Below are 20,677 nucleotides of genomic sequence, written 5' to 3'. Positions count from 1 at the left end.
AAGGGCGCGGAGGGAGAGGGAGAGGGAGAGGGGGAGAGAGGGAGAGAGAGAGAGAGAGAGGGAGAGGGAGAGGGGGGAGAGAGAGAGAGAGAGAGAGAGAGAGAGAGAGCGGGGGGGGGGGGGGGGGGGGGGGGGGGGGGGGGGGGGGGGGGGGGGTGGGGGGGGGGGGGTATTCTCGGGGGGGGAGGAAGGGCGGACGGGGGGTTGATGCTCTTTTTTCCGCCCCCCCCCCCCCCCCCGCTCTGCCCTCTTGGATGCAAGAGGGAAACCCCCGACAGGCCGCAGGAAGGAAGGGGGGGTGAGGGCAACCAAACGCACCTCGCCATCGGGTGCGCCATCTGCGCTCTCATTCGAGTTGTCGGCACCAGCGCTCAGCTCAACGGGCACCGGACGGTCGGCGGCCGCTCCATCACCGAAGTCATTCAGCACCACGGCCAGGCGCGGGACCCCCGGCTGTCCAGAGAGCGACATCAGGTGCCGCACGGTGGTGCTCTTGCCGGCACCCAGGAACCCTGTCAACAGGGTCAGGGGAACCTTTTTGCCAGGTGCCTCGTCGGCCACGCCCGTGGGTGAGGAAGGAGCCAGGGCAGGAGGGGAGGAGGGCGGCGAGGAAGGCGGCGAGGAGGTGGCGACTGGCATGGCCGCCGCCGCCGCCGCGGGGCTGGCGCCCGAAGCGATCGGGACCAGGGACTCGAAGTCTGGGTCGTTGTCATCGAACGAATCTGACGCAGAAGGAACAAAGAACACGGGCATCATCTTGACAGGCGGGAGGGGGGGGGGGGGGGGGGCAGAGACAGAGAGAAGGTTGGCAGGAGAAGCGTCGTGGGGGTGTGTGGGAAAGTATTCTGTATTCAGCCAGGGGCAATGTGGCCAGGTCCGGTGGCTCTTGGGGGCAGCACGATCGAGGCCTGGGGGGAAGGGAATCAGCGTGCCCGACCCCTGCCGCAGAACAGTCCCCCCCCCCCTGCGAGGGGGGGGTCACGGCGTGGAGCATGCACGCGCGCCCAAACACACACACACACACACGCATGCACAACACATGCACACATGCACGCACGGACCGACCGACCGACCGGCGCATATGCACAGGGGAGAAAATGAGCGCACACCGCTAGCCAAGTGCCAACGATGATGGGCTACCGGCCGCTCGCAAAGGGCGGCTGCGAGGAGGACGACGAGGAGGGGAGGGGGGAGGATGACGGGGGCGAGCCACGGCTGCCAGCGCCGAGCCGGGCCCCGGGACCCAACAGCTGGGCCTCATTGTCAACAACATCCTCCTCGTCCATCCACCACTCGATGACCGAGTTGTCCCCGTCAGCCAGCTCCAGGGAAGACCCGGTGGCCAGAGGATCACTGCTGCCTGCTGGGGCCTCGCCCGCCGGTGTCTTCAGTCGCAGCGATGTGAAAGAGCGCTCCGACTGGCGGATTTCAAAGTACCGCGCCAGGTGGCGATCCGGGCGGAGGAATGCATGACGCAGGAGCTGTGCCACGGTCGGCCGGCTGTCGGGGTCCCGGCGTAGGCACCGGGCAATCACATCCCGCAGGGGCACGCTATCCACCGGCCGGATGGGCTCGACGCGAATGACGTGCAACGGGTCGGTGATGGCCCGGACTTTCGGAATCAGGCTGTCGATATGCGCAAAGGGGGCCAGCTCGTACACCATTTGGAACAAAATGCACCCGAGTGACCAGACATCAGACTTGCGACTGATCTACACGCCGTCAAAGGGAAAGAGGGTTAGGAAGGGGGGGGGGCAGGAGAGGGGCAGGAGAGGGGCAGGAGAGGGGCAGGAGAGGGGCAGGGGAGGGGCAGGGAGGGAGGGAGACATGGCTGCAGCCCACCGCCTGAGGGGAGCAAGTGAATGCTGGCATTCTCTTCTCCCCCTCTCGAGGCGAGACTTGAGAACCGAGGCCTAGATGGGCTGGCCAGGCCAAATGCGCACCTTATGACTACCTGACATGGCGCCATTCCCATCAACCAGGGCCTCGGGAGAAATGTAGTTGAGCGTGCCCATCTGAAGGAGCAGTCGGGGGACGAGGGAGGTGAGATGAGGCTGAAAAGGGGGAAATCAAGGCAGGGCCGGAGTACACGGGACGCACGTGTGAGTCTCGAATGAGTTTGGTCTCGTTGGACTTGACAGCGGCTGCAATGCCGAAGTCAATTAGCTTCAGCTGACCATTGACCAGCAGGAAGTTGGCCGGCTTCAAGTCCGAGTGCACGATGAACTCATCATGAATGACCTTGACGCTTCGGAGCATCTACTCATGTCGGATTGCGGGTATTAGATTTGCGTCTGCCGGGGCGGGAGAGAGGAAGAGAGAGAGAGAGGGGGGGGGGGGGAAGAAGCTGGGCGAAAGCCACCGATAGATGCTCTGTACCTCCTGCCAGTAGAGCCGAATAAAATTGAAGTCCACGGCCTCGCCGCGCCGCCGGTGGAGCATGCGTGCCAGGTCGGTGTCGCCGAGCTCCATCACAATGTAGATCAGCCGATCCTTCCGATTGATGGATGAATCGATCAGCCGGATGACATTGCTCTTGGAGTTCAATTGCCGCAGAAGGGCAATCTCATTAACGAACACCTGGAAGGTCTGCTCATCATCATTCACCGCATTGACTCTACAGCCGACAGATCGGCCGGGGCGACGGGTGAATCCAGGGACATAGAGCGATCGAGGGGAAGAGCGTCAGAGAGGAGAAGACAAGGGGGGAGGGTATGGAGCAAGGAAGACACCGAGAGAGAGAAAGGGGGGGGGAGGGAGGGAGATGGAGAAAGAGACAGAGAGACACACCGCTTGAGAGCAAACGCCTGGCCAGCCTCATCGACCACGCGGAAAACCCGACTCGAGCCGCCCTTGCCGATGGTCGCCTCGATGGTGTATGAAATGTTGTTGATCTGATGTGGCACGCGTGCGGCACACCGAAGGCACAGGGTCAGCGCATTGCACAGGAGGCACGAGCGATCCGGGCTGCCAAAAGAAAAGAGAAAGCACACGCACGCGAATGAACCGATCATTTTCGACGACGGAGGTGTCACTGCTCGAGGTGAGCCCCTCGCGCGCGGCCACCTCGGCCGCGTACTTGAAGGCTGGGGCCTCCTGGCTCCGGTGCGACATGGCCTTGGAGATGGGCGAGTGGAAGACCGGCTGGTCGAGTGGCGCGCGGAAGGCCGCAGTCTGCGGACTGCCACTGGCCGGGCTGGCCGGCCGGGTCGGCCCCGAAGACGTGGCCAAAGGCCGCCCTGCGCCCCGGGGCCCGGCCAGCTGTGCCGTGGCCGTCGGCGTTCCGGAGAGGGGTGGCGGGGGTGGTGGCACCAGCGCCCCACCAACGCGCCGGCCGCCCCGTTGCCCCGGACTGGGCGTCAACGCGGCAGCTGGGCCGACAATGCCAACACCGGCCCCACGAGCCGGGGAAAGACCCCGATCTCCTGGTGGCGGGGAGGCCAGCTGCTGGCCCATGCGCGAGCGACTTGCGGATTCCGGCGACCCAGCCCCCCTGTGGACCGGTGTCCGAACTGGTGTGACACTGCCCAGGGCATGGTCCCCGCCGCGCGGGCTGGCTGGCCGACCACCAACCGGTACAGGCGGCGGGGGTGGCGGCGGGGCCGAGGTCGGGGCCGGGAGGGGAATGGGAGCCGGAGCTGGAGCCGATCCCCCGGCCAGGGTCGAAACCGGGACCTGGTGCGAGGCTTGTCCCATGGTCTGGAGGGGGGCCGAGGCTGGAGCCGAGGTCGGTGGGGAAATAGCCGCCGAGGTGGCGCCCGGGGCCGGGAGCGATGGGTCCCCCCCGGGACTGGTGGACGTCGAGGCCGATTGAAGTGCCGATCCGGCCGCCAGCCGGGCCACTTGCTGGCCCTGATGCGAGCTCAGTGCATGCAGCGAGGCCGAGAGACTGGCCACGGTCTGACGGATGGGCTTATCCCGCAGGGGCGGCGAGGCGGCCGAGCCGCTGGTGGCCCCGGTCGAAGTCGGGCCCATACCCGAGCCCGATGCCTCACCTGTCAGCAGGTTGGCAGACCGGCTAAATGAAGAGAGGCCACTGGCAATGGCACGCGGAACCGCCGCCGGAAGGCCATCCGCCGGGGATGCCCCCGAAACCGATGTCGCAAGGCTGGCGGGACGCGAAGCCGCCTCTCGGAAGAAGGAGGTAATCTGCTCGGCGGTTGCCCGGCTAGTGTCTGTTGCAGTGCCGGGGGGACGATGGGGGCGTGACGTGGATACAGGTGATATGGTGGTGGTCGGAGCCTGGGGCTGCGACTGCGACTGCGACTGCGACTGTGACTGCGACTGCTGTTGCTGCTGATGCTGCTGTTGCTGCTGTTGCTGATGCTGCTGTTGCTGCTGATGTTGCTGATGCTGTGAGTGTGATGGCGACTGTGATTGTTGGGATCTCTGAATATCTTTCATTTTGGTCAGAGCCGCCTTCAGGTGTGAATAGGGGAGGGCCCCGTCGAGGGCACCGTTTTGAAGGATCTCCAGCGCACGAGCCGGGCGTCCTCGGCGGAGCTCGAAGTCTGCATATGCCACAGCCAGTCGGGCATCCTGTCGGCCAATGCGCCCGGCATCCAGTCGCCGGAAGGAAGCCTCGATGGAGGCGTTGTCGTCACCTGTGATGCTGTGGCCGAAGGCTAGTTAGGTGCTGGCATTCCAGGCAGAAGGCGAAGGGGAAGAGGAGGGAAGGGAGAGAGAGAGAGAGAGAAGAGAGAAGAGAGAGGGCGAAGGGTTGTGGACGAACCGCTGCAGGTCGGTGAAACGCAGCCAAAGCCGGACTACCAGCGGGTCATTGGGTGAGTCGGCCCCAATGGATTGCAGGGCCAGGTGGTAATTCCCCCGGAGTTGAATCAGCGCGTTGGTGAAGGCGGCCGATGTGGCTGGGACACCCTCGCGCCGGTAGGCCTCCAGTCGGACGGCCGTCGAGGCCTCGTGATGCTTCAACAACGCCATCCACACGGACGGTTGCTGCGGCTGCGATCGAGCTGCTGATTCCAGATCTGTCAGTGCCGGCGCGCCGCGCAGGTACTCGTCCGCTGGCCCGGCGAAGTCTCCGAGAAAGGGTGGCATGAATTGAGGCGTCGGGAGGAGGGATGCCGGAGGAGGTCCTGGGGGGGAAGTGTCGGCGTCCGATCGCGGGCGCTTCGATGCGGGGAGGTCGTTCGGTGCAGGGGATCGCGGCCGGCTGATGGAACTGATGGCCGCCATCATCGGCAGAGGTGCTGCTGCTGCTGCTGCTGCTGCTGCTGCTGATGCTGCTGCCGTCGCCGTCGTTGCCGTCGCTGTCGTGGTTGCCGATGATGCTGTCGTAGCTGTGGCCGGAGCCGCGGCTCCCTCGACTGGCTCCAGCATTGAAGCCGTGAGTCGAGAGGCACCGGTGCCGGCACTTGGACCGGGCCCGGCCGAGGCCGATAGGACCCCAGGGCCGGCGGTCGGAGTCGTGGAAGATCCGGAAAAGGAGGACGACAATGCCGTCAGGGATAGTGGGATCCCGGTGAGGGGGGAGGAGCTGCCATAATGCGTCGCGGCCACGACCGAGTCGGCTGGACGCATACCACCAGGGCCGCTCAGCAGTGAGGAGAAGGAGAGCGATGAGTCGGAGACATCTCCGCTACTCAGGGCGGCGAGAGAAAAGCCAGGCGCTTCCCCAATGCCACTGCCAGAGGCACCCGGCTCTTCCAGGGGTAGCCCGGCCAGCAGGTCACCGAAGCTGGAGGAGAAAGATCGCCGGACACGCGACTGGGAGAGGGGCGCCCGGGATGGTGCGGCTGCTGTCGCTGCTGCTGCTGCTGCTGCCATTGCTGTTGATGTTGATGTTGCTGCTACTGCTGCTGGTGCCGCTCCGACTCCGGGGTCCTCGCGTCCGATCGTGGCCGCTGTTCCGGCGATCCGCTTCTTCAGGCGCCGCACCATGTCCGAGGTGTGCTGCAGGGAGAGAGTCCCATCGAGGGGGAGCGGTGCGCGTGGGGGTAGCCCGGAGGCCGGCACCGCCGGGACACTCGGCCGCTGCGCTCCGGCTCCAGGGCTAGAGCCTGTGCCCCGCATGGTCAGGTAGCATCAGGGGTCGGACGGCAAGGCGGGGCGAAATGCGGACGGAGGGAGAGAGAGAGAGGGGGAGGGAGGGAGGGAGGGAGGGAAGGGGGGCGAAGTCAGCCCACAAGGCTGATGCGGATGTGTGGCGACAAGGGGCGGAGGGAGGAGGCGTTCTGGCTCATCCCCGGAGGGGCCCGGGGACGAGTGCCAGCCGCGGGTCATGATAAATTCCTCCCCTGCCTTGCCTGTCCTCCTTCTGCGCCACCTCCCTCTCGGTGGCCAAACAGGGGGGGGGGGGGGGCTGCAATCTTCGGCCCGGCGGTGCGGGCCACGCCGAGAGATGTTCCCCGGGAAACGCAAGCAAGCGTCTCCATTGGCTCCGCCCTGGAAAAGGCAGCGCCAGGACAGCCCGACTGGGCCAGAGGGCGGCGGGTCGGGGGCGGGTGCCCGAATGGCGAGCCGGGAGCGCAGATTCCGCCGCTCCTGCCGGTGAACAGCCGCCGGTTCTGGGCAGTTATAAAAATCCGGATACACAGGAGGAAATTTAAAAATAATTGGCGGCTGGCCGGTGTGCAGTGCGTGATTCGAATATGGGGACGTGATCACCCGGGTGCGACCCTAGACCGTTGATTTTGGGGTCGTTCGGTGTTCTTAACTGGAAACCCCTGGCGAAACCCTGGAGACGCAAGGGGCTTTCAGTGCGGAAAAAAGAGGGAGAGACTTGGAAAATCCATGTTTTTATATTTATCGCGTGGGAGAGCTGGCATGGGTCTTTCCTTGTGCTTTCCGGTGTGAGGCTTCTTCTGGAGGCAACCAATGCCTGCGCAGCCGCTTCCGAGCCTCCTGGGTCATTGTATGTCCGAGCCGAACACCCTTCGGGCGCCTCTCGTGTGCCTTTCGGGGGGTTGGGCTGGCCTGGGAGCGGCATGTTGTTCCGGGTGGGGTCGGGGGCGGGGCCGGGCGCCGGGACGAGAAGGCAGGCGCCACGCTGTCTTTTCCAAGGCCCTCGCGATAGCATGTGCAGCATGGTGCACCTTGTGGCGCCGGGCCAGGGCTATCCCTGTTTCCCGTTGCGTGCATGTGGGCGGGCCGGTGCGAGGGTTGTCCTGTTGCCCCGGCGCGGTCCCCCCCCCACCCTCGCCCCGCGTGTGCACGGTGCCCGCCCCCACCTGGCGTATGTGCGCACCCCGCCCAGGGTGGGGGGGGGGGAGGGGGGGGCTATGTGCGCTGCATTGTTCAACACGCCGGGGCTCTGGCGCCGGTCCCGCCGGTGTGTGTCTGGTAAAGCAGCCTGTTTGAGAGTCGAAGTAGTGGAGGGGGGGGGGGACCCCCAGCATCGTTCCCAATGGCGCAGGCGGGTGTAGGGACGGGGGCTGAAGTCGGCGGGGGCGGGGCGCGCGGGGGGCAGCGGCCACACCCCTGAGCGTCGGTCTTCCCCCTGGTGTCTTCCGAGCCCCGCCGGAGAGGGGGGGGGGGGCGGGGGGAGGCGCGCTCGCGTGTGTGTCTCCCCGGGCGATGTGCTGGCGCGCGCGTGCGCGCGGGTGCTCGCGGGGACCCGCGTGCGGGCATGCATTTCCGCCCATATATGTGGGAGCTCAGGGTGGCCCGCCGCCAAAGGGCCTCGCTCCCTCCATATGGTTCCTGTACGTCGCCGCGCGCGCCTTTCCCTTCCCCTCTCTCTCTTTGACTGGTTGTGGTGTCGGCCTCTTGTGTGCTGCGCGTGAGTGTCGCATTCGCCCGCCTGCGTTCGTGTGTGCGCGCGCGCGTGTGTGTGTGTGTGTGTGTCTGCCCTTGTGTGTACCGGTTTACGAGCACACAAGTCCATTCACGCGCATATACACGCCCGCGCGCCTCAACGATTGTGCTTGCGTTTGCGGCCCTCCCCCACCCGACCATGTGAGCCTCGGTGCCTGCCGCGGGCGTTCATGCTCGCGTGTAGCGTTGCCCGTCCCCTTTCCCCCCCCCCACCCAGTTTGCCCTTCATTCGTCTTTTGTCCCCGAGAGCGTCCTCGCCGGCTGTCTCTTCCCCTCGCCTGGACACAAAGATCGTGCGTACCTCCCCTGCTCGCTGTCCTAACTCTTGCCCTTGCTCTTGTTCCCCTCTCTGTGTCCAATGCCATTTTATCGTCCGCGGTTGCACATCCTTAGTTTGTGTTGCGTCTACAGTACTGTAGTGTAAAGAAAGGATTGCAATCATGGCCGTCAAGGTCAGTCGCGGTGAGCCGCATTAAAGCACTCAGAATATTCCCCACACGCGCCCCCTCCCCATTGCTCCTTTGCTGCGCCCCTCCCATCCCTTGGGTGGTGTTCTTGGTCCCCCCCTCATGCCCGGGTGTCAAGGTGCCTCCTCCGGTTGGTTGGTCAATGCGTGGCTCTCGTCGGAGAAGTTACCAGAGGGCCGCCGGGTGGTGGCCAATGGCTGCGTCACGCTCTCATGCGCCTTCCGGTGTCCCGGCTCTCCCCCTCTCTGGTTTTCTTCTTCCCCTCGACGAAGCTTCCGCGCTTGTGCCATCCCCCCGGTGCTGTGCTCCTTTCTCCGGTTGGGGGATCATGCGCCACGCCATTTTTGCACACACACATACGCGCGCAAGTGCCCGGCCCTTCTCTCCCCCCTCCCGGCATTGCCCCACTCACATGCGCCCTCTGCCGCCGCCGCCCTCCCCCCTCATCACAGCCCGTTTCTACCCCCAAGGCTGCCAAGCGCGTCTTCAAGATCGACTGCTCCCTCCCCCTGGGTGACTCCATCTTCGACATGGACAACTTCCAGCAGTACATTGCCAGCCGCATCAAGGTCAACGGCAAGACCGCCAACCTCGGCGAGGACATCGTTGTTGAGGCTGATGGCGACTTCCTGAACGTCACCACCACCATCGCCTTCTCCAAGCGCTACCTCAAGTACCTCACCAAGAAGTTCCTCAAGAAGAACAACTTCCGTGACTACATGCGCGTCTCCGCCACCGGCTCCTACACCTACACCATCAAGTACTTCGACCTTGAGGGTGGTGATGAGGAGTTCGAGGGTGAGGAGGAGGAGAACTAAATGTGTTCTCTCTCGTCTCTCTCTCATCGCACCCCCTTCCGGTCCGCAGAGGATGACTCCCCCCCCCCGGGTCCCCGGGATCTTCTTGGGGCGCGCGCCGATGCGTTGTCCCCCGGTCGTGTCCTGTGCCCCTCTCTTTCCCGGGCTGCTCCCGGGGTGGTCCCCCCTTGGCTGTGCATCCACTACACCTTCCCGCGCCGCGTCTCTCCCCCTCTCTGCAGGGGCGCTGTGCGCAGGCAGTGTGTCGGGTTTGCATGTGCATGTGGGTTGCTTAATTTTGCGTGTGTGCGCGCGGCCCCACTGCGGCGGCGGTGCCCCCCTTCCCACCTGTGGGGGGAGCCCCGTGTTGTGTGCTGTGTGTGACCCCAAGAGAAAAAATATACCTGCCTCACACACCTGGCCATCTCATCCGCATCATCGTTTTTTCCCTTTCTTTCACTGCCGCCCGCGCCCAAGGGAGGGGGGAAGGAGGGGCGAGAGAGGGGACGTGGCAGCGCCCGGGACCGAGAGGGGCGCTCCGTTTTTTTTCGAACTCCTCCCGACCATGGTGCGGTATATCGGGGCCGCGGAGGGGGGGGGGGGGAGCCAACATGTGGAGTAGGCAGGGTCGTGCCTCCTGCGGCACAGGGCCTCAGGCGGGGAAGAGGCAGAGACAGTGTGCGGGGCTGAGATGTGGGGAGAGAGAGGGAGAGGGGGGCACGGGAGGACACCGGGCCGAGGTGGACCCGGATGAGATGGACGTTCCGCTTGATGTTGTCCTTCTTCAGGTCAAGAGGCCGGGGGGCCTGTCCTGCCTTCTCCGGGGGCGCGAGCAAAAGACCCTCTCCCTGTCCCCTCCACCCATTGCACCGCACATTCTTCGTCATCGCTGCTGCTCCGCCCTGGCCATCTCGCACGGACCTCTTGCCACCTCCTGTCCCCGCCGCCCATGCACCCGCGGAATCGCTTCGCCTCGCGGACCCCCTGCTTCCGGACCCTCGCCCAGAAGTATCCCTTCCTCGCGGACTTGTTCGTGTTCCCCTCCCCCCCCCCCCCCCCCCCCGCAGCACGCCTCCTGTCGCCCCCCCCCCCCCCCCCCCCCCCCCCCCCCCCCCCCCCCCCCCCCTCTCTCGCCTCCCGCCGCCCCTTCCTCGGCGGCCCTGCCTCCCTCGCCTGTTCTTCTGGCTATGGCCGGCTCCCCTGACCTCCATCATACCTCCAGTGTCCGGGACCGTGACCCGGCCGACGCCCAGACCAGCCAGGCTGCCACAGCGGGTCGCACACGCCCCCCTCTGGCCAGCATCGACTTCTCCCGACCCGGGGCCACGGCTGCACTGACCCGGGCCCTGCTGCTGGATGAATTCAACTTGGATGTCGTCCTCCCCGAGGGGGTCCTCTGCCCGGCGATCACGGTCAGGTAGTGTGCTCGACTGCGCTTCCTCCCTCCTTGTCCCATGTCCCCGCTGTGCCATGTGAATAATTGAATCGTTCCCCCCTTCCTTGCGCCCCGTGTGGGCATCTTACATGGGACTGACCCTGCTTCTCTTTGGCCTCGCCCCCTCTTTCGGGTGGCCTCCAACCATAACGCCCAGGCTAAACTACATCCACTGGGTGGAGGATTTGCTTGGCCTTGGCGAGGACGCGGAGGATGCCACGGGCCTGGTCCCGCCCTCGGCCCGATCCCCAGCCTGCGGCATTGACATGTGCGTCTGCGTCCTCAATGCCCTTTTGCACCGCCACCGCCGCCTTGGCACAACTGCCCGTCACTTACTCCTCCCTCCCCACTGCCATCACGCCTCCTATTGACCTTCCCTCTCGGGTGTGACAGTGGTGTTGGCCATTCGTGCATCTATCCACTGCTGGCTCTGCGGCTCCATCCGGATTGGATGATGCTCGGCATCGGTGCGCCTCCTCAGTCAGCGGCGCGGGGGGGGGGGGGGGGTCTGAGGCGAGTCAGCAAGCGTTGGGCGGGGGGAGGTCGCTGGTTTCGGCCTTTCGCTCCTCGGAACCCGGGCCTCCCGGCTGCGGCCACGGCGGCGGGCGGCTCCACCATATCGCCCCGACACAGGGGGGGGGGGGGGGGGGATACATATGCCCGTCTTTCTGGGTCCAGGATACCCCGATCTAACCTGGCCCAATTCAGACACCAACGCCGAGTCGCTCGCTTCAGCCCAGGCGAACATCGAGCGCAATGGTCTTGCCAAGGAAATTGCCCTCTTCCACACTCTCCGGCCAGACGGGGCCCTTGCGATCCTGGAGCCGCTCTTCCACCCGGACACCGGTGATCTGGAATTGTCCCCCTTCGGGGACTCCAGACCCACGGCCCTCTCATTGCCACGGCGCCTGGACTTCACCATTTGCAACCCGCCCTTTTACACGGGGCAGGCCCAGCTGGATGCGTCGGCTGGTTTGCGCCGGGCCTCGGGGGCCGGCGCTTGGACGACCACTCGCCCGCCGGGGGCTGCGCATGAGTTGAGCACCACCGGCGGCGAGGCGGCCTTTGTCCGTCGGCTGGTGGACGAGTCCTGTCTTCCTGGCCTGCAGACCCGCATCCGATGGTACACCAGCCAGCTGGGATTTGCCTCACATGTTGAGGATGTCCGCCGTCACCTGCGAGAGAAATCCGTATGTCCACCGTGGGCTCGAGCCCTCTTCCCCGCCTCCAATCTCGCAGAGGGTCCTCTTGTCCCCCCCCCCCCCCCCCCCCCCCCCCCCCCCCCCCCCCCCCCCCCCCCCCCCCCCCCCCCCCCCCCCTCGTCCCTGACCGCCTCTTCCTCCTTCCGCCTCAAATCCCGCCGACGACAGATCGCAAACTTCCAGGTTGCCGAGTTTCGCCAAGGGCGTACCGCTCGATGGGCAATTGCCTGGTCCCATACTGAGGCCCATATTCCACGCGTGCGTCCCCTCCTCTTCCTCTGTCCTTCTCTCTCTCTCTCTCTCTCTTTGTCGCTCTTCTGCCTTCTTTTTTCTGTCCCCGTGTGCAGGCCTTTCCCCTCCCTTTCTTGCTGACCACGTAGTCCCTCCTGCTCTCGCTCATCCCGCATCGGCCTCCCCCAGAGCCCCCTGGCCATCGGCAAGCATGCCAGGCCGCGAGCCATCCACTTTGAGGAGTTCTCCCTGACACGACACAAAGACCCTCCTGGCCCGGTGCCGGAGTTATCCTCCCTGAAGGCCAGCCTGGCACGCTTCTTCGGCCTCTCGGCCGGCGGAGGAGTTGTGATTGAGGCGTGCCGACTCACCGGCGTGCCGGACATCGACGCGCCGGATGGCGACTCTTCCCACGCGCCAGTCGACGGGCCGCGCCGTTCCCCGCAGCTCATCATGCGCCTGCGGATGCTCTTCAACCCGTGGAACCGCAAGGCCCGGCGTTTGCATGGTGCAAAGCGCCCGGCCAGTGAGGCTCTGGCTGACTCGGCACAACCGCCGGCCGACGGTGGGCCCACCCCGGAGGCAGGGGACGCACCGGCCCACGATCCCCCGGACTTCATGAACCAGACATACCTCTTCCGATGTGAGATTCTCTGCACCCCGGCTGCTCGCCCTTCGGAGTCCGGCGCAGGCCATGAGGAGGGCCAGGAGGCAGTGCATGTGCGCTGTGTCTGGCTCGATGGCCCGTCGGCCAATGCGCGGCTGCAGTTCGGCCAGCTGGTCACGCGCCTGAGAGAGCACCTCTCAAGCACATATCACATGCTTTGATCAGACCACGGAATACCATTTCAACACACCACTGGCCGCATATGTTGTTGCCACCCTGCCTCCGCCCCCCCCCCCCCCCCCCCCTCTCTCTCTTTCGTTCTTTCGCCCTTGCCTCTTGCTTTGGTCTCTTATCCGGACATGTGGGGATGTGGATGCGCATGCGCACTTGAGGCGCCTGTCCGGTGGCTTGGTCCACCGGGCAGGCCAGGGCTGTGGCATTGCTGCCCCCTTCCTCGGCCTTTTGCGGTCGGGTCCAACAGGGTATGGCGGCGCGGGGGGAGGCGCGCGCGTGTCCGCGCGCAGGCAGTAGTAGGGTTGAAGAGTGTTCAGTTGGCATCCACTCTCGTCTGGGGGGGGGGGGGGTGCCTGTGAAGGGAGCGGGGAGGGTTGTTGCTCCCCAACATGCAGGCTGACCGGCCTAGATAGCACCTGTTCGGCCGGAAGGTCGCGCGGGTGTCCCCCATTCCCCGTTCTCTGCTCTCGCCCTTTTGCTCTTCCCTGCAAGCTTGAATATATGTCCCCTGGGAGGGGGGGGGCGTTCGAGGTTTGCCTGGACGGCGGGCCGGCCGGGCTGGGCTGCTCCCCCCCCCCCCTCTCGTTGCGCCTCCAGACGTGTCTCTCGCCGGGCGCCGATCGCCGCGCTGTTTCTCTTGTTCTGCAACTGAAGGGGCTGCCCCCTCAGGGCCGGCTGCCGGGGCCGTCCGCCACACACAGGCCCCGGCCCCGGCAGTATCTCCCCCCCCCTACTGCTCCCCGACCTCTCCCTCTTTCTTGAATTGTACCTATTGCCCTCCCCCCCCCTCTCTCCCTCCTCCCCCTGGTGTGCCCCCAAACTTTGCCTCCCCCCCTATCGTCTGGGCGTGGGCTTCGCGCGCGCGCGCGCGCGCGTGTAGCTGCGCCGGCCGTCGGACTCCGTTGCCGGTCGCATGGGTGGCACCCGATGGCGGCCCGCCTGTCCTTGTGCTTGGGCCCCAGCGGCCATGGCATTGCCGCCCTCTCCCGCCCTTCCCCTTCGTCCCCCCTCCCTTTTTCTTGGAATCTCTGCCCTGCTCTTCCGCTGCCTTTGGCTCCTCCTAACCGGTCTGTTCCCTCTCGTGTCCGCCGACGGACTTGGCCAATCCGCAACAGAGCCATGTCCGACTCCACCGACAGCCAGAAGACCCCCCTTTCTCCCGAGGCCGCCTCCTCCTTCCAGGTGACCTCGTCCCCGCTGATGGCGTGCGCCCAGAGCCCCTTTCGCGCTTGCTTGGCCTCCCCCCCTCTCTCCCCTGTTTCTCCTCTCCTTGACCGCCCCCAGACTGACCCATCCCTTTGTCCTCCTTCTCCCGCTCCCCCCCCCACCCCCCCGGTGGGATTGTCCTGGTCGCGATCTCAGCTCTGCTTTCTACATCGGCGAGTACTGCATGCAGCAGAACACCAAGTTCATGACCTGCCACGAGAACAACCCCAACATGTGCGTCTGGCCTAATCTCTGTCCCTCGTTTGCTGCTTCCACTGGCTAACATCCCCCCGCTCTCCGGTCCTCCCCCCTCTCCCCTCTCCCCTCCGTAGTGCCGTCGACAAGTGCATCGACGAGAGTGTCGAGGTTGTCAAGTGTGCCTCCGAGATGTACGCCCTGTCTACCTCCTCCATTCTTCCCCCTGCTGTACCCATCCACCCTCCCTCTCCCCCTCCCCGCCGACCCTTCCGCTGACCCCATTCCCCCTCCTCCCCGCTCTCTCTCTCTCTCTCCCTCCCCTGTTCAGCATGAACAAGGTCAACGCCTACTGCTCGGACGAGTTCTTCCGCTACTGGAAGTGCATCGACCTTAACAACCAGTCCTTCCGCTACTGCCGCCAGGAGCAGAACGTCCTCGACACCTGCATGTTCCAGAGCATGGGCATCGGCAAGGCTCGCCTTGACGCCGCCGAGGCCGGTGAGCTCCCCAGCACCCGCAAGCTCCGCAACTAAAGGGCGCCAGACCTTTCCTTCCCTTTTCCTCCCCCCCCCCTCCCCATACGCGCGCGTGGACGGACATGCAGTGCTTCTCCCTTCCCCTTCTTTCCTCCCTCGAGCGGGTCTCAGCCAGAGCGAGCGCCGTGCCCTCTGCTGTCTCTCCCCTCTTTTCAGACGCCTGGCCGTCGGCCCCCACCCTCTCTCCCCCCTCCTCGCTCGCGCCTCGCGCAAGCCTGCTAGACACTGGGTTCCGAGCGTGATCTCCCCTTTTCAAACACCACCATTCGTGCCGAGGCGTGCGCGCGCGCGCGCGCGCGCGTGCGTGTGTATATGTGTGTGTGTGTGTGCATCATCCCCCCTCCTGGAGGTCTCTCGGGGTGCGCGGGTCCTTCCCGCTCCCTCTCGACGCGCCACCCTCCTGTATTCATATATTCTTCTCCCTCTCTTTGTGCTTCCCCGCTGCCATATACACCGTTGCCCTTTTCCGGAATATTTTTTCCCCCCTCCCCGCGGAGCGTGCCCACCAGCCATCTCCGCGCGGAGATCATCTTAAGAGGGAGCGGGGGCTGGCACGCCAGGCGTCGTGCCGCGAACGGGGCCCTCGGGCGGTTGCCCCTCCTCCGCCCTGTTCAAGTCTCGCGGGGCATGTCTTTGTCTTGGTCCCTTTCGCCGCCCCCTCGGTCGTGCTTGTGTGCCTGTTCCTGCTTCCGTGTGGCCAAAAGAGCAATGGAGGACCGGTGCCCCAAGGAGCAAAAGGTCGAGCCGAGAATCGAACTCGGATTGACAGATTCAGAGTCTGCCGTGATAACCATTACACCACTCAACCGTGTGTGGTGGGGCCAAGCATGCTCACAAGTCCGGCACCATTTTTCCTTGACCAATGCATGCGTGTGAGTCCGCCCTTGCCCTCTTCTCCCCGAACGGGACACCAAAAAAAAAAAAAAAAGGCAGGCCGCAAGCAAAAGGATAGACAACAACCGGTGGAGAACTATTTTACATTCAGATGTGCGAGGTGCTCTATGTTTGTTCCTGTATCAATGGCCGGAGGGCCGAGCGCCGGGCGCAGGGACAGCCCGCGGGCATGGGAGGGGCAACATCACCGAGGGAGGGAAGAGACTCTCAAGTTGTACCCTGGCGGGAGAGAGGGGGTTGCGCCCCTGTGTCGCGTGTTATTTTTTTTTTCAAGTTGCACTGGTGGCTCGCGAGAGGGTACGGGGCGGGGGGGGGGGGGCGCGCTCAGGCCGAAGCAGCCTTGAGAGCGGCCTGCTTCTTCTCATAGTCGCTGAGGGCCTTCTTGATGGCCTCCTCGGCGAGCACTGTGCGAGTGCAGGGGAGGGTGCGGAAGGGGGAGGATGGGCGTGTTAACACAAAATCAATGCGCATGCGCACGCATGCCTGGGAAGACATCGAAAGTCCGACAGTGGGCCCCTTGGGGAACATGTAGGCAAGGCGGGGGCCACGTACTGGAGCAGTGGAGCTTGACCGGAGGGAGGCAAAGCTCCTTGGCAATGTCGCTGTTCTTGATGGCAGCCGCCTCGTCCAGGGACTTGCCGATGATCCACTCGGTAGCCAGCGAAGAGGAGGCGATGGCCGAGCCACAGCCGAAAGTCTTGAACTTGGCATCGCGAATGCGGCCGTTCTCATCAACCTGGTGTGCGGAGGGAGGTAGGGGGGTGGGGGAGATGTGCGGTTAGGATTGGCGGCACAGGGAGGGGGACAAGGATGGGCACAAGGGGGGCTGGGGTTTGGATTGGGAGAGATCTCTCTCTCTCTCTCTCCCTCTCTGTCTCGCTCCAGGCGTACATCAACCTGAAGCTGCATGACATCGCCACAGGCCGGGGCACCGACAAGGCCGGTACCGACCGAAGAGGACTTCTTGTCCAGGAGACCGACGTTGCGCGGGCGCTCGTAGTGGTCGATGACATTCGGGTGGTAGAAGCGCCGGGGGGCGGCGGCCGAAAGCAGGGGCACAGCGCGCTGAAGAGAGGCGAAGCGGGAGAGCATAGTTACAGTAATGCGGAGGGGAAGGATGGAGGGGGGGGGGGTGGAAAAGGGGAGGGAAGGTGGAGGGGGTTCTGTCTGGGGCTTGGCAGACCGCGGGCCATCACTGGGCCTGCCCTTTGGATTGGACAGCGTCATATGCGCGCCCACTGGCACACACACACACACACATGCACCCAGAGACACGCCCAAAGGGGGGGGGGGATGTGCGCGCCTGTGCGTGCAGTGCGCCCCCATTGACTTTCCCCTCCCACCCCGGACCACTGCTTACCCCTTGCACCTGGGCACGACGGCCCCCCGGCACACGTTCACCCACAGGGGGCGGAGCGGTGTTTACGCCCCAGGGCGGGCCGCGGGGCCCCCTCAACGCACGGGCGAGGGGCTCCGGACATGCCCCCTTGCACGCCGAGGCATACCGGGCTGGCCAGCCCGGTCCGGGGGCACCTGGTGTGGCGGCGGCAGATCTCCCCCACACCAAGGCACGAGCCTCGCGTGGCCGTTTCTGCCCGCTGCCGCCGCCCCCCCCCCCCCCCCCCGCTGTGCCTCGTTGCTCCGGCCGCACGCTTACCCTTCCGGCCACCCGCTTCGCCGGGCCCATGCAAAAACGGATGGCCCACCTGACAGAGCGCAGGGTGTGGCTGCCTGCGTTTCCAACCCGCCTGCGCCGGCCCTGCCCGCTTCTCCGCCGGCCTGGCGCGCCCCCACCGGGGGGAGGGGGGGGGGAAGTCTGGCACCCCGCCTCGGGGCGAGACCACCGTCCAGAGTGTTCAATGGGGTTCGGACCTCGTTGGGCTCGTCAGAGTGTTGCGATATTGGTGGCATGATCCGACGCGGTAATACCGTGATGTAGTCACGGGCAAAGGGAGCTTCAGAACAGTCAGATCCCTTTCGGCTGGGGCGACCGCCAGTCGCGGGAGCGCGTTGTTGCCGACCCGCATGAGGGAGAGACGCGGGCGGCGCCCATCTCGGGCGGCCCTTTTCCTGGTTATATTTACTTAGACCCGCCGGCCGCCTGAATACCATGTCGAGGCCCGCGAGGTGCCGGCCTGGGGGGCGGTTGTTGTGACTGACTCAGACCCTTTCCGGGCAGTGGAAGCGCCTAGCATTCATGCGCCGAGTATAGGGGGGGGGGGGCACACTTGGCCGAGGGCCGGGCGCTTGTCGGTGTGTGGGCTTCCACGCGCGGGGACGCCCTGAGCCGATGTTGGTCGGCCTTGCAGCACCATCCCATGCCCGCCTCCGAATCCCCCGCCCCGCCCCCCCCCCCCCCTCCTCCGCGCTTTGCCGCCGTGCCCTGGTTTCTCTGGACGGCGATCCCTTTGTGGGTCGTTATTTTCCCTCCGCCGCCCCGCCACAGCGTCTGGTGTACCAACGAACCGATCTGCTTGCGTGAGTGGCCCTGTCTTGTTTTCCCCCTCTCCTCCACGCCGGTTGCAAGTGCAGTTCGCCAGCGGGTCGGGCCCGGTTTCTGCCCCAACTGGCAGGCCTTCCTGTGTGGGTGTGTCCATGCCCGTGCAAAGGGGAGGGCACAAGTGCGAATGTATCTCTCTCTCTCTCTCCCTCCCGTTGAGTGTCCGAGTGTGTGTGTGTGTGTGCATTCGTGTTTTCCCTCCCCCCGATGCATACCCCGACACATTCCTCTTGCAGCTGCCCGAGTGTGCAGGGCACCTATCCGAGCCGTTGGTCTGCCTCCCGTCGCCGGCACTCGCAGGGAGGGGATACATGCCTGCCTTTTTTTAACTCCCCCCTCAGTCACCACCCAAACCCGTACCCGGGCGCGGAGTGGCGCTGGCGAGCCACCCGCTTGGGGCTTCCCTGTTTATGGCTCCCTTCTCCGGTGAGATGCATCTGCCCATCCTGGAGCCCAGAGCTGTGTCTGTGCGTGTCTGTGTGTGTCTGCGTGCGTGCGTGCGTGCGCGCGTGCGGCCGCGAGCCGGTGGTGCGAGTGAAGGGACAGAGTCGCAACTTGGCCGGGACACAAGGATGCGAAGAGGTGCCCGATCTGGGTGGTCGCGCTGTCCCCGGCCCGGTTGGCAGAGGCATTCCTCCCCAAGGCAGCCCCCCAGCAGGTGGCTCACTCGGTCTCCTCTCCAAGAGAAGGTGTATTCTCGCTGCCCGAGCCGGAGGCAGCCATTCCTCACCATCGGCAGACTGTGTCAGGGCTTACCTTCTGCTTCCCCTCCCCCTCCCCCCCCCCCCATTTCGCTCTCCCCTCCCTATCACTCCTCCCTCCCTCCCTTCCAGCCCGGCCCTCCCCCCTTCCTCCCCTTCCCCCCCCTGTGATCCCCCTTCAGCAGGAGTGCTCTGCCGCGCGGCGTCTGGGACGTCACCTCCCGTCCGTCCGCCTCCGAAGTCACCATGTCCTCGGTCAAGGTGTTCGTTCGCGTGCGGCCGTTTAACGGCCGCGAGAAGGCCGCCAAATCCAAGCGCGTCATCAGCATGAACGGCCAGTCGACCACGATCGAGCACAACGTCCGTTTCCGCCCGCCCTTTGCGCATCTCGTGCATGTTGTTTTTCCCGGCAGGCCGCTTCTCCAATGCTAACCATTTGCTTTGTCCCCCCCCCCCTCCCCCCCTCCCGGCCCCTCCCTTGCTCCCGCTGCACTCCCCGTCGCTCAGGGCAAGCGCCATGACTATGCTTTCGACAACTCCTACTGGTCCTTCGATGCCGAGGCGCCAAACTACGCATCGCAGGAGATCGTCTACCAGGAGATCGGTGTCGAGATGGTCAACCACTCGTTTGATGTGCGCCTTCCTCCTCTTCTACATCCTCCTCCCTCTTCGCTGATGTCATTGTTCCACACGCGCACGCGTGCACGTGCACGCACATACATGCACATGCACATTCTGACACCTGTCTCCATCCTTCCCTTCCCCCCGGCCATTGGGTGGCACAGGGCTACAACTGTTGCCTGTTTGCCTATGGCCAAACGGGTTCCGGTAAGTCCTACAGTATGATGGGCTATGGCCCCGAGCGCGGCCTGATTCCTCGAATCTGCGAGGAGATCTTCAGGTGCGCCCTGGTCGTCACCCCGCACTGCATCAAGCATCCGTCTCACCACTAACTCCCTTCCTTCCCGTCATCCCTGCCTCTTCCCCTCTCTCCCTCCTTCTCTCCCCCCCCCTCTCTCTCTCTCTCCTTCCCCCTCCTTCCCTCCATCCAAAGCCGCATCGAGCAGAACTCCGATCCTGATCTCAACTACACTGTCGAGGTGAGCTATCTGGAAATTTACAACGAGAAAGTCAAGGATCTCCTCAATCCCAAGGGATCGTGCGTCGCCCCGCCCCGCCAACTCTCCCCTGCTCGGCCCATCCCCCTCCGCTTGACCTTTTCCCGCTGTCCATGGGCTGACCCTCTGCCGGTGTGTCTGCCCCTCCTCCCAGTGACCAACTCCGTGTTCGCGAGCACAAAACCCTGGGCCCCTACGTCGAGGGCTTGGCCAAGGTCCTGGTTTCCTCCTTCGCCGACATCGACCGTCTGATGGATGAGGGCAACAAGGCGCGCACGGTGGCCGCCACCAACATGAACGAGACGTCCTCCCGGTCGCACGCCGTCTTCACCATGATCATGACCCAGCGGCAGAAGGACCTTGCCACTGGCCTGGTGGCTGAGAAGGTGTCGAAGATCGCGCTGGTGGATTTGGCTGGTTCCGAGCGCGCCGATTCCACCGGTGCCACTGGCGCTCGACTTCGCGAAGGGTCCAACATCAACAAGTCCCTGACGGCCCTGGGCATGGTCATTTCCGCCCTGGCCGACATGTCTGCCGATCCCAAAAAGAAGATCCACATTCCGTACCGTGATTCGGTGCTCACCTGGCTGCTGAAGGACAATCTCGGTGGTAACTCCAAAACATGCATGTTGGCGGCTCTCTCGCCGGCCGAGATCAATTACGATGAGACTCTGAGCACACTGCGGTACGCCATGCCCCACTTTCTTTCCTTCTCTCTCTCTCTCCCCCTCCCTGTTGTCAACGGTCGTTCTTTCGGCCGCCCTGCCATGTCCCC

General features: G+C 65.0%; 7 protein-coding genes and 1 non-coding gene across 9 annotated transcripts in view; 4 read left to right on the top strand and 4 right to left on the bottom strand.

Annotated features, from left to right (window-relative positions):
* Positions 1–767, bottom strand: part of H696_02775 (hypothetical protein) — a 2,385-nt gene extending 1,618 nt beyond the window's left edge. Inside the window, exon 1 of the mRNA XM_009496674.1 lies at positions 319–767. Within this exon, the coding sequence (XP_009494949.1) occupies positions 319–756 (438 nt within the window). The 5' untranslated portion in view covers positions 757–767. The remainder of the gene's footprint in view (positions 1–318) is intronic.
* Positions 768–1,012: 245 nt separating this feature from the next.
* On the bottom strand, positions 1,013–6,109 carry H696_02774 (TTK protein kinase). The gene is made up of 8 exons (XM_009496673.1): positions 5,836–6,109; positions 4,733–5,727; positions 2,998–4,612; positions 2,791–2,894; positions 2,380–2,617; positions 2,101–2,259; positions 1,944–2,015; positions 1,013–1,712 (listed from the first exon to the last, which is right to left on the bottom strand). The coding sequence occupies exons 1-8, from the start codon at positions 6,031–6,033 to the stop codon at positions 1,137–1,139; spliced, it is 3,957 nt and encodes a 1,318-aa protein (XP_009494948.1). The 5' UTR covers positions 6,034–6,109; the 3' UTR covers positions 1,013–1,136.
* A 2,077-nt stretch (positions 6,110–8,186) lies between these two features.
* H696_02773 (hypothetical protein) lies at positions 8,187–9,475 on the top strand. Its single transcript, XM_009496672.1, has 2 exons — positions 8,187–8,228; positions 8,696–9,475. Exons 1-2 carry the CDS (start codon positions 8,217–8,219, stop codon positions 9,059–9,061), a joined length of 378 nt encoding a protein of 125 aa, XP_009494947.1. The 5' UTR covers positions 8,187–8,216; the 3' UTR covers positions 9,062–9,475.
* A 314-nt stretch (positions 9,476–9,789) lies between these two features.
* On the top strand, positions 9,790–12,788 carry H696_02772. Of its 2 annotated transcripts, XM_009496670.1 has the most exons (7): positions 9,790–10,069; positions 10,263–10,457; positions 10,633–10,743; positions 10,869–10,942; positions 11,184–11,665; positions 11,846–11,935; positions 12,098–12,788. In XM_009496670.1, the coding sequence occupies exons 1-7, from the start codon at positions 9,990–9,992 to the stop codon at positions 12,734–12,736; spliced, it is 1,671 nt and encodes a 556-aa protein (XP_009494945.1). In that variant the 5' UTR covers positions 9,790–9,989; the 3' UTR covers positions 12,737–12,788. The 2 variants fall into 2 exon arrangements, with proteins under 2 accessions (XP_009494945.1, XP_009494946.1); XM_009496671.1 differs by lacking the exons at positions 9,790–10,069; positions 10,263–10,457 and having other exon boundaries at positions 10,592–10,743.
* A 662-nt stretch (positions 12,789–13,450) lies between these two features.
* On the top strand, positions 13,451–14,966 carry H696_02771 (hypothetical protein). The gene is made up of 5 exons (XM_009496669.1): positions 13,451–13,514; positions 13,865–13,954; positions 14,112–14,189; positions 14,288–14,344; positions 14,482–14,966. Exons 2-5 carry the CDS (start codon positions 13,869–13,871, stop codon positions 14,684–14,686), a joined length of 426 nt encoding a protein of 141 aa, XP_009494944.1. The 5' UTR covers positions 13,451–13,514; positions 13,865–13,868; the 3' UTR covers positions 14,687–14,966.
* Positions 14,967–15,425: 459 nt separating this feature from the next.
* On the bottom strand, positions 15,426–15,497 carry H696_02770. Its single transcript has one exon. It is a non-coding gene; the product is annotated as a tRNA-Gln (tRNA).
* A 387-nt stretch (positions 15,498–15,884) lies between these two features.
* On the bottom strand, positions 15,885–16,729 carry H696_02769 (iron-sulfur cluster assembly enzyme ISCU, mitochondrial). Its single transcript, XM_009496668.1, has 3 exons — positions 16,475–16,729; positions 16,136–16,319; positions 15,885–15,987 (listed from the first exon to the last, which is right to left on the bottom strand). The coding sequence occupies exons 1-3, from the start codon at positions 16,673–16,675 to the stop codon at positions 15,908–15,910; spliced, it is 465 nt and encodes a 154-aa protein (XP_009494943.1). The 5' UTR covers positions 16,676–16,729; the 3' UTR covers positions 15,885–15,907.
* Positions 16,730–18,894: 2,165 nt separating this feature from the next.
* Positions 18,895–20,677, top strand: part of H696_02768 (hypothetical protein) — a 7,697-nt gene continuing 5,914 nt past the window's right edge. The window contains exons 1-5 of the mRNA XM_009496667.1: positions 18,895–19,144; positions 19,292–19,417; positions 19,570–19,685; positions 19,839–19,943; positions 20,057–20,587. Coding sequence (XP_009494942.1) covers positions 19,031–19,144; positions 19,292–19,417; positions 19,570–19,685; positions 19,839–19,943; positions 20,057–20,587 — 992 coding nt within the window. The 5' untranslated portion in view covers positions 18,895–19,030. The remainder of the gene's footprint in view (positions 19,145–19,291; positions 19,418–19,569; positions 19,686–19,838; positions 19,944–20,056; positions 20,588–20,677) is intronic.

Source organism: Fonticula alba (genome assembly GCF_000388065.1).
Source record: "Fonticula alba strain ATCC 38817 unplaced genomic scaffold supercont2.4, whole genome shotgun sequence".
NCBI classification, from domain to species: Eukaryota; order Rotosphaerida; family Fonticulaceae; genus Fonticula; species Fonticula alba.
Note: the sequence above shows the minus strand (reverse complement) of the source record. Positions and strands in the feature narration are given on the sequence as shown.

What these genes read in the sequence shown, in the direction of transcription:
- H696_02774 (XM_009496673.1), bottom strand. Translation starts at nt 6,033, where the DNA reads ATGCGGGGCACAGGCTCTAGCCCTGGAGCCGGAGCGCAGCGGCCGAGT. An exon ending in CGTTTCACCGACCTGCAGCG is followed by an intron (nt 4,613 to 4,732) that starts GTTCGTCCACAA and finishes CTTCGGCCACAG; the next exon opens with CATCACAGGTGACGACAACG. An exon ending in AACTCATTCGAGACTCACAC is followed by an intron (nt 2,016 to 2,100) that starts GTGCGTCCCGTG and finishes CTGCTCCTTCAG; the next exon opens with ATGGGCACGCTCAACTACAT.
- H696_02769 (XM_009496668.1), bottom strand. Translation starts at nt 16,675, where the DNA reads ATGCTCTCCCGCTTCGCCTCTCTTCAGCGCGCTGTGCCCCTGCTTTCG. An exon ending in TCATGCAGCTTCAGGTTGAT is followed by an intron (nt 16,320 to 16,474) that starts GTACGCCTGGAG and finishes TCCGCACACCAG; the next exon opens with GTTGATGAGAACGGCCGCAT. An exon ending in GGTCAAGCTCCACTGCTCCA is followed by an intron (nt 15,988 to 16,135) that starts GTACGTGGCCCC and finishes GCACTCGCACAG; the next exon opens with TGCTCGCCGAGGAGGCCATC.
- H696_02771 (XM_009496669.1), top strand. Translation starts at nt 13,869, where the DNA reads ATGTCCGACTCCACCGACAGCCAGAAGACCCCCCTTTCTCCCGAGGCC. An exon ending in ACCTCGTCCCCGCTGATGGC is followed by an intron (nt 13,955 to 14,111) that starts GTGCGCCCAGAG and finishes TCGCGATCTCAG; the next exon opens with CTCTGCTTTCTACATCGGCG. An exon ending in CACGAGAACAACCCCAACAT is followed by an intron (nt 14,190 to 14,287) that starts GTGCGTCTGGCC and finishes TCCCCTCCGTAG; the next exon opens with TGCCGTCGACAAGTGCATCG.
- H696_02772 (XM_009496670.1), top strand. Translation starts at nt 9,990, where the DNA reads ATGCACCCGCGGAATCGCTTCGCCTCGCGGACCCCCTGCTTCCGGACC. An exon ending in GTCACCTGCGAGAGAAATCC is followed by an intron (nt 11,666 to 11,845) that starts GTATGTCCACCG and finishes CGCCGACGACAG; the next exon opens with ATCGCAAACTTCCAGGTTGC. An exon ending in CTGAGGCCCATATTCCACGC is followed by an intron (nt 11,936 to 12,097) that starts GTGCGTCCCCTC and finishes GGCCTCCCCCAG; the next exon opens with AGCCCCCTGGCCATCGGCAA.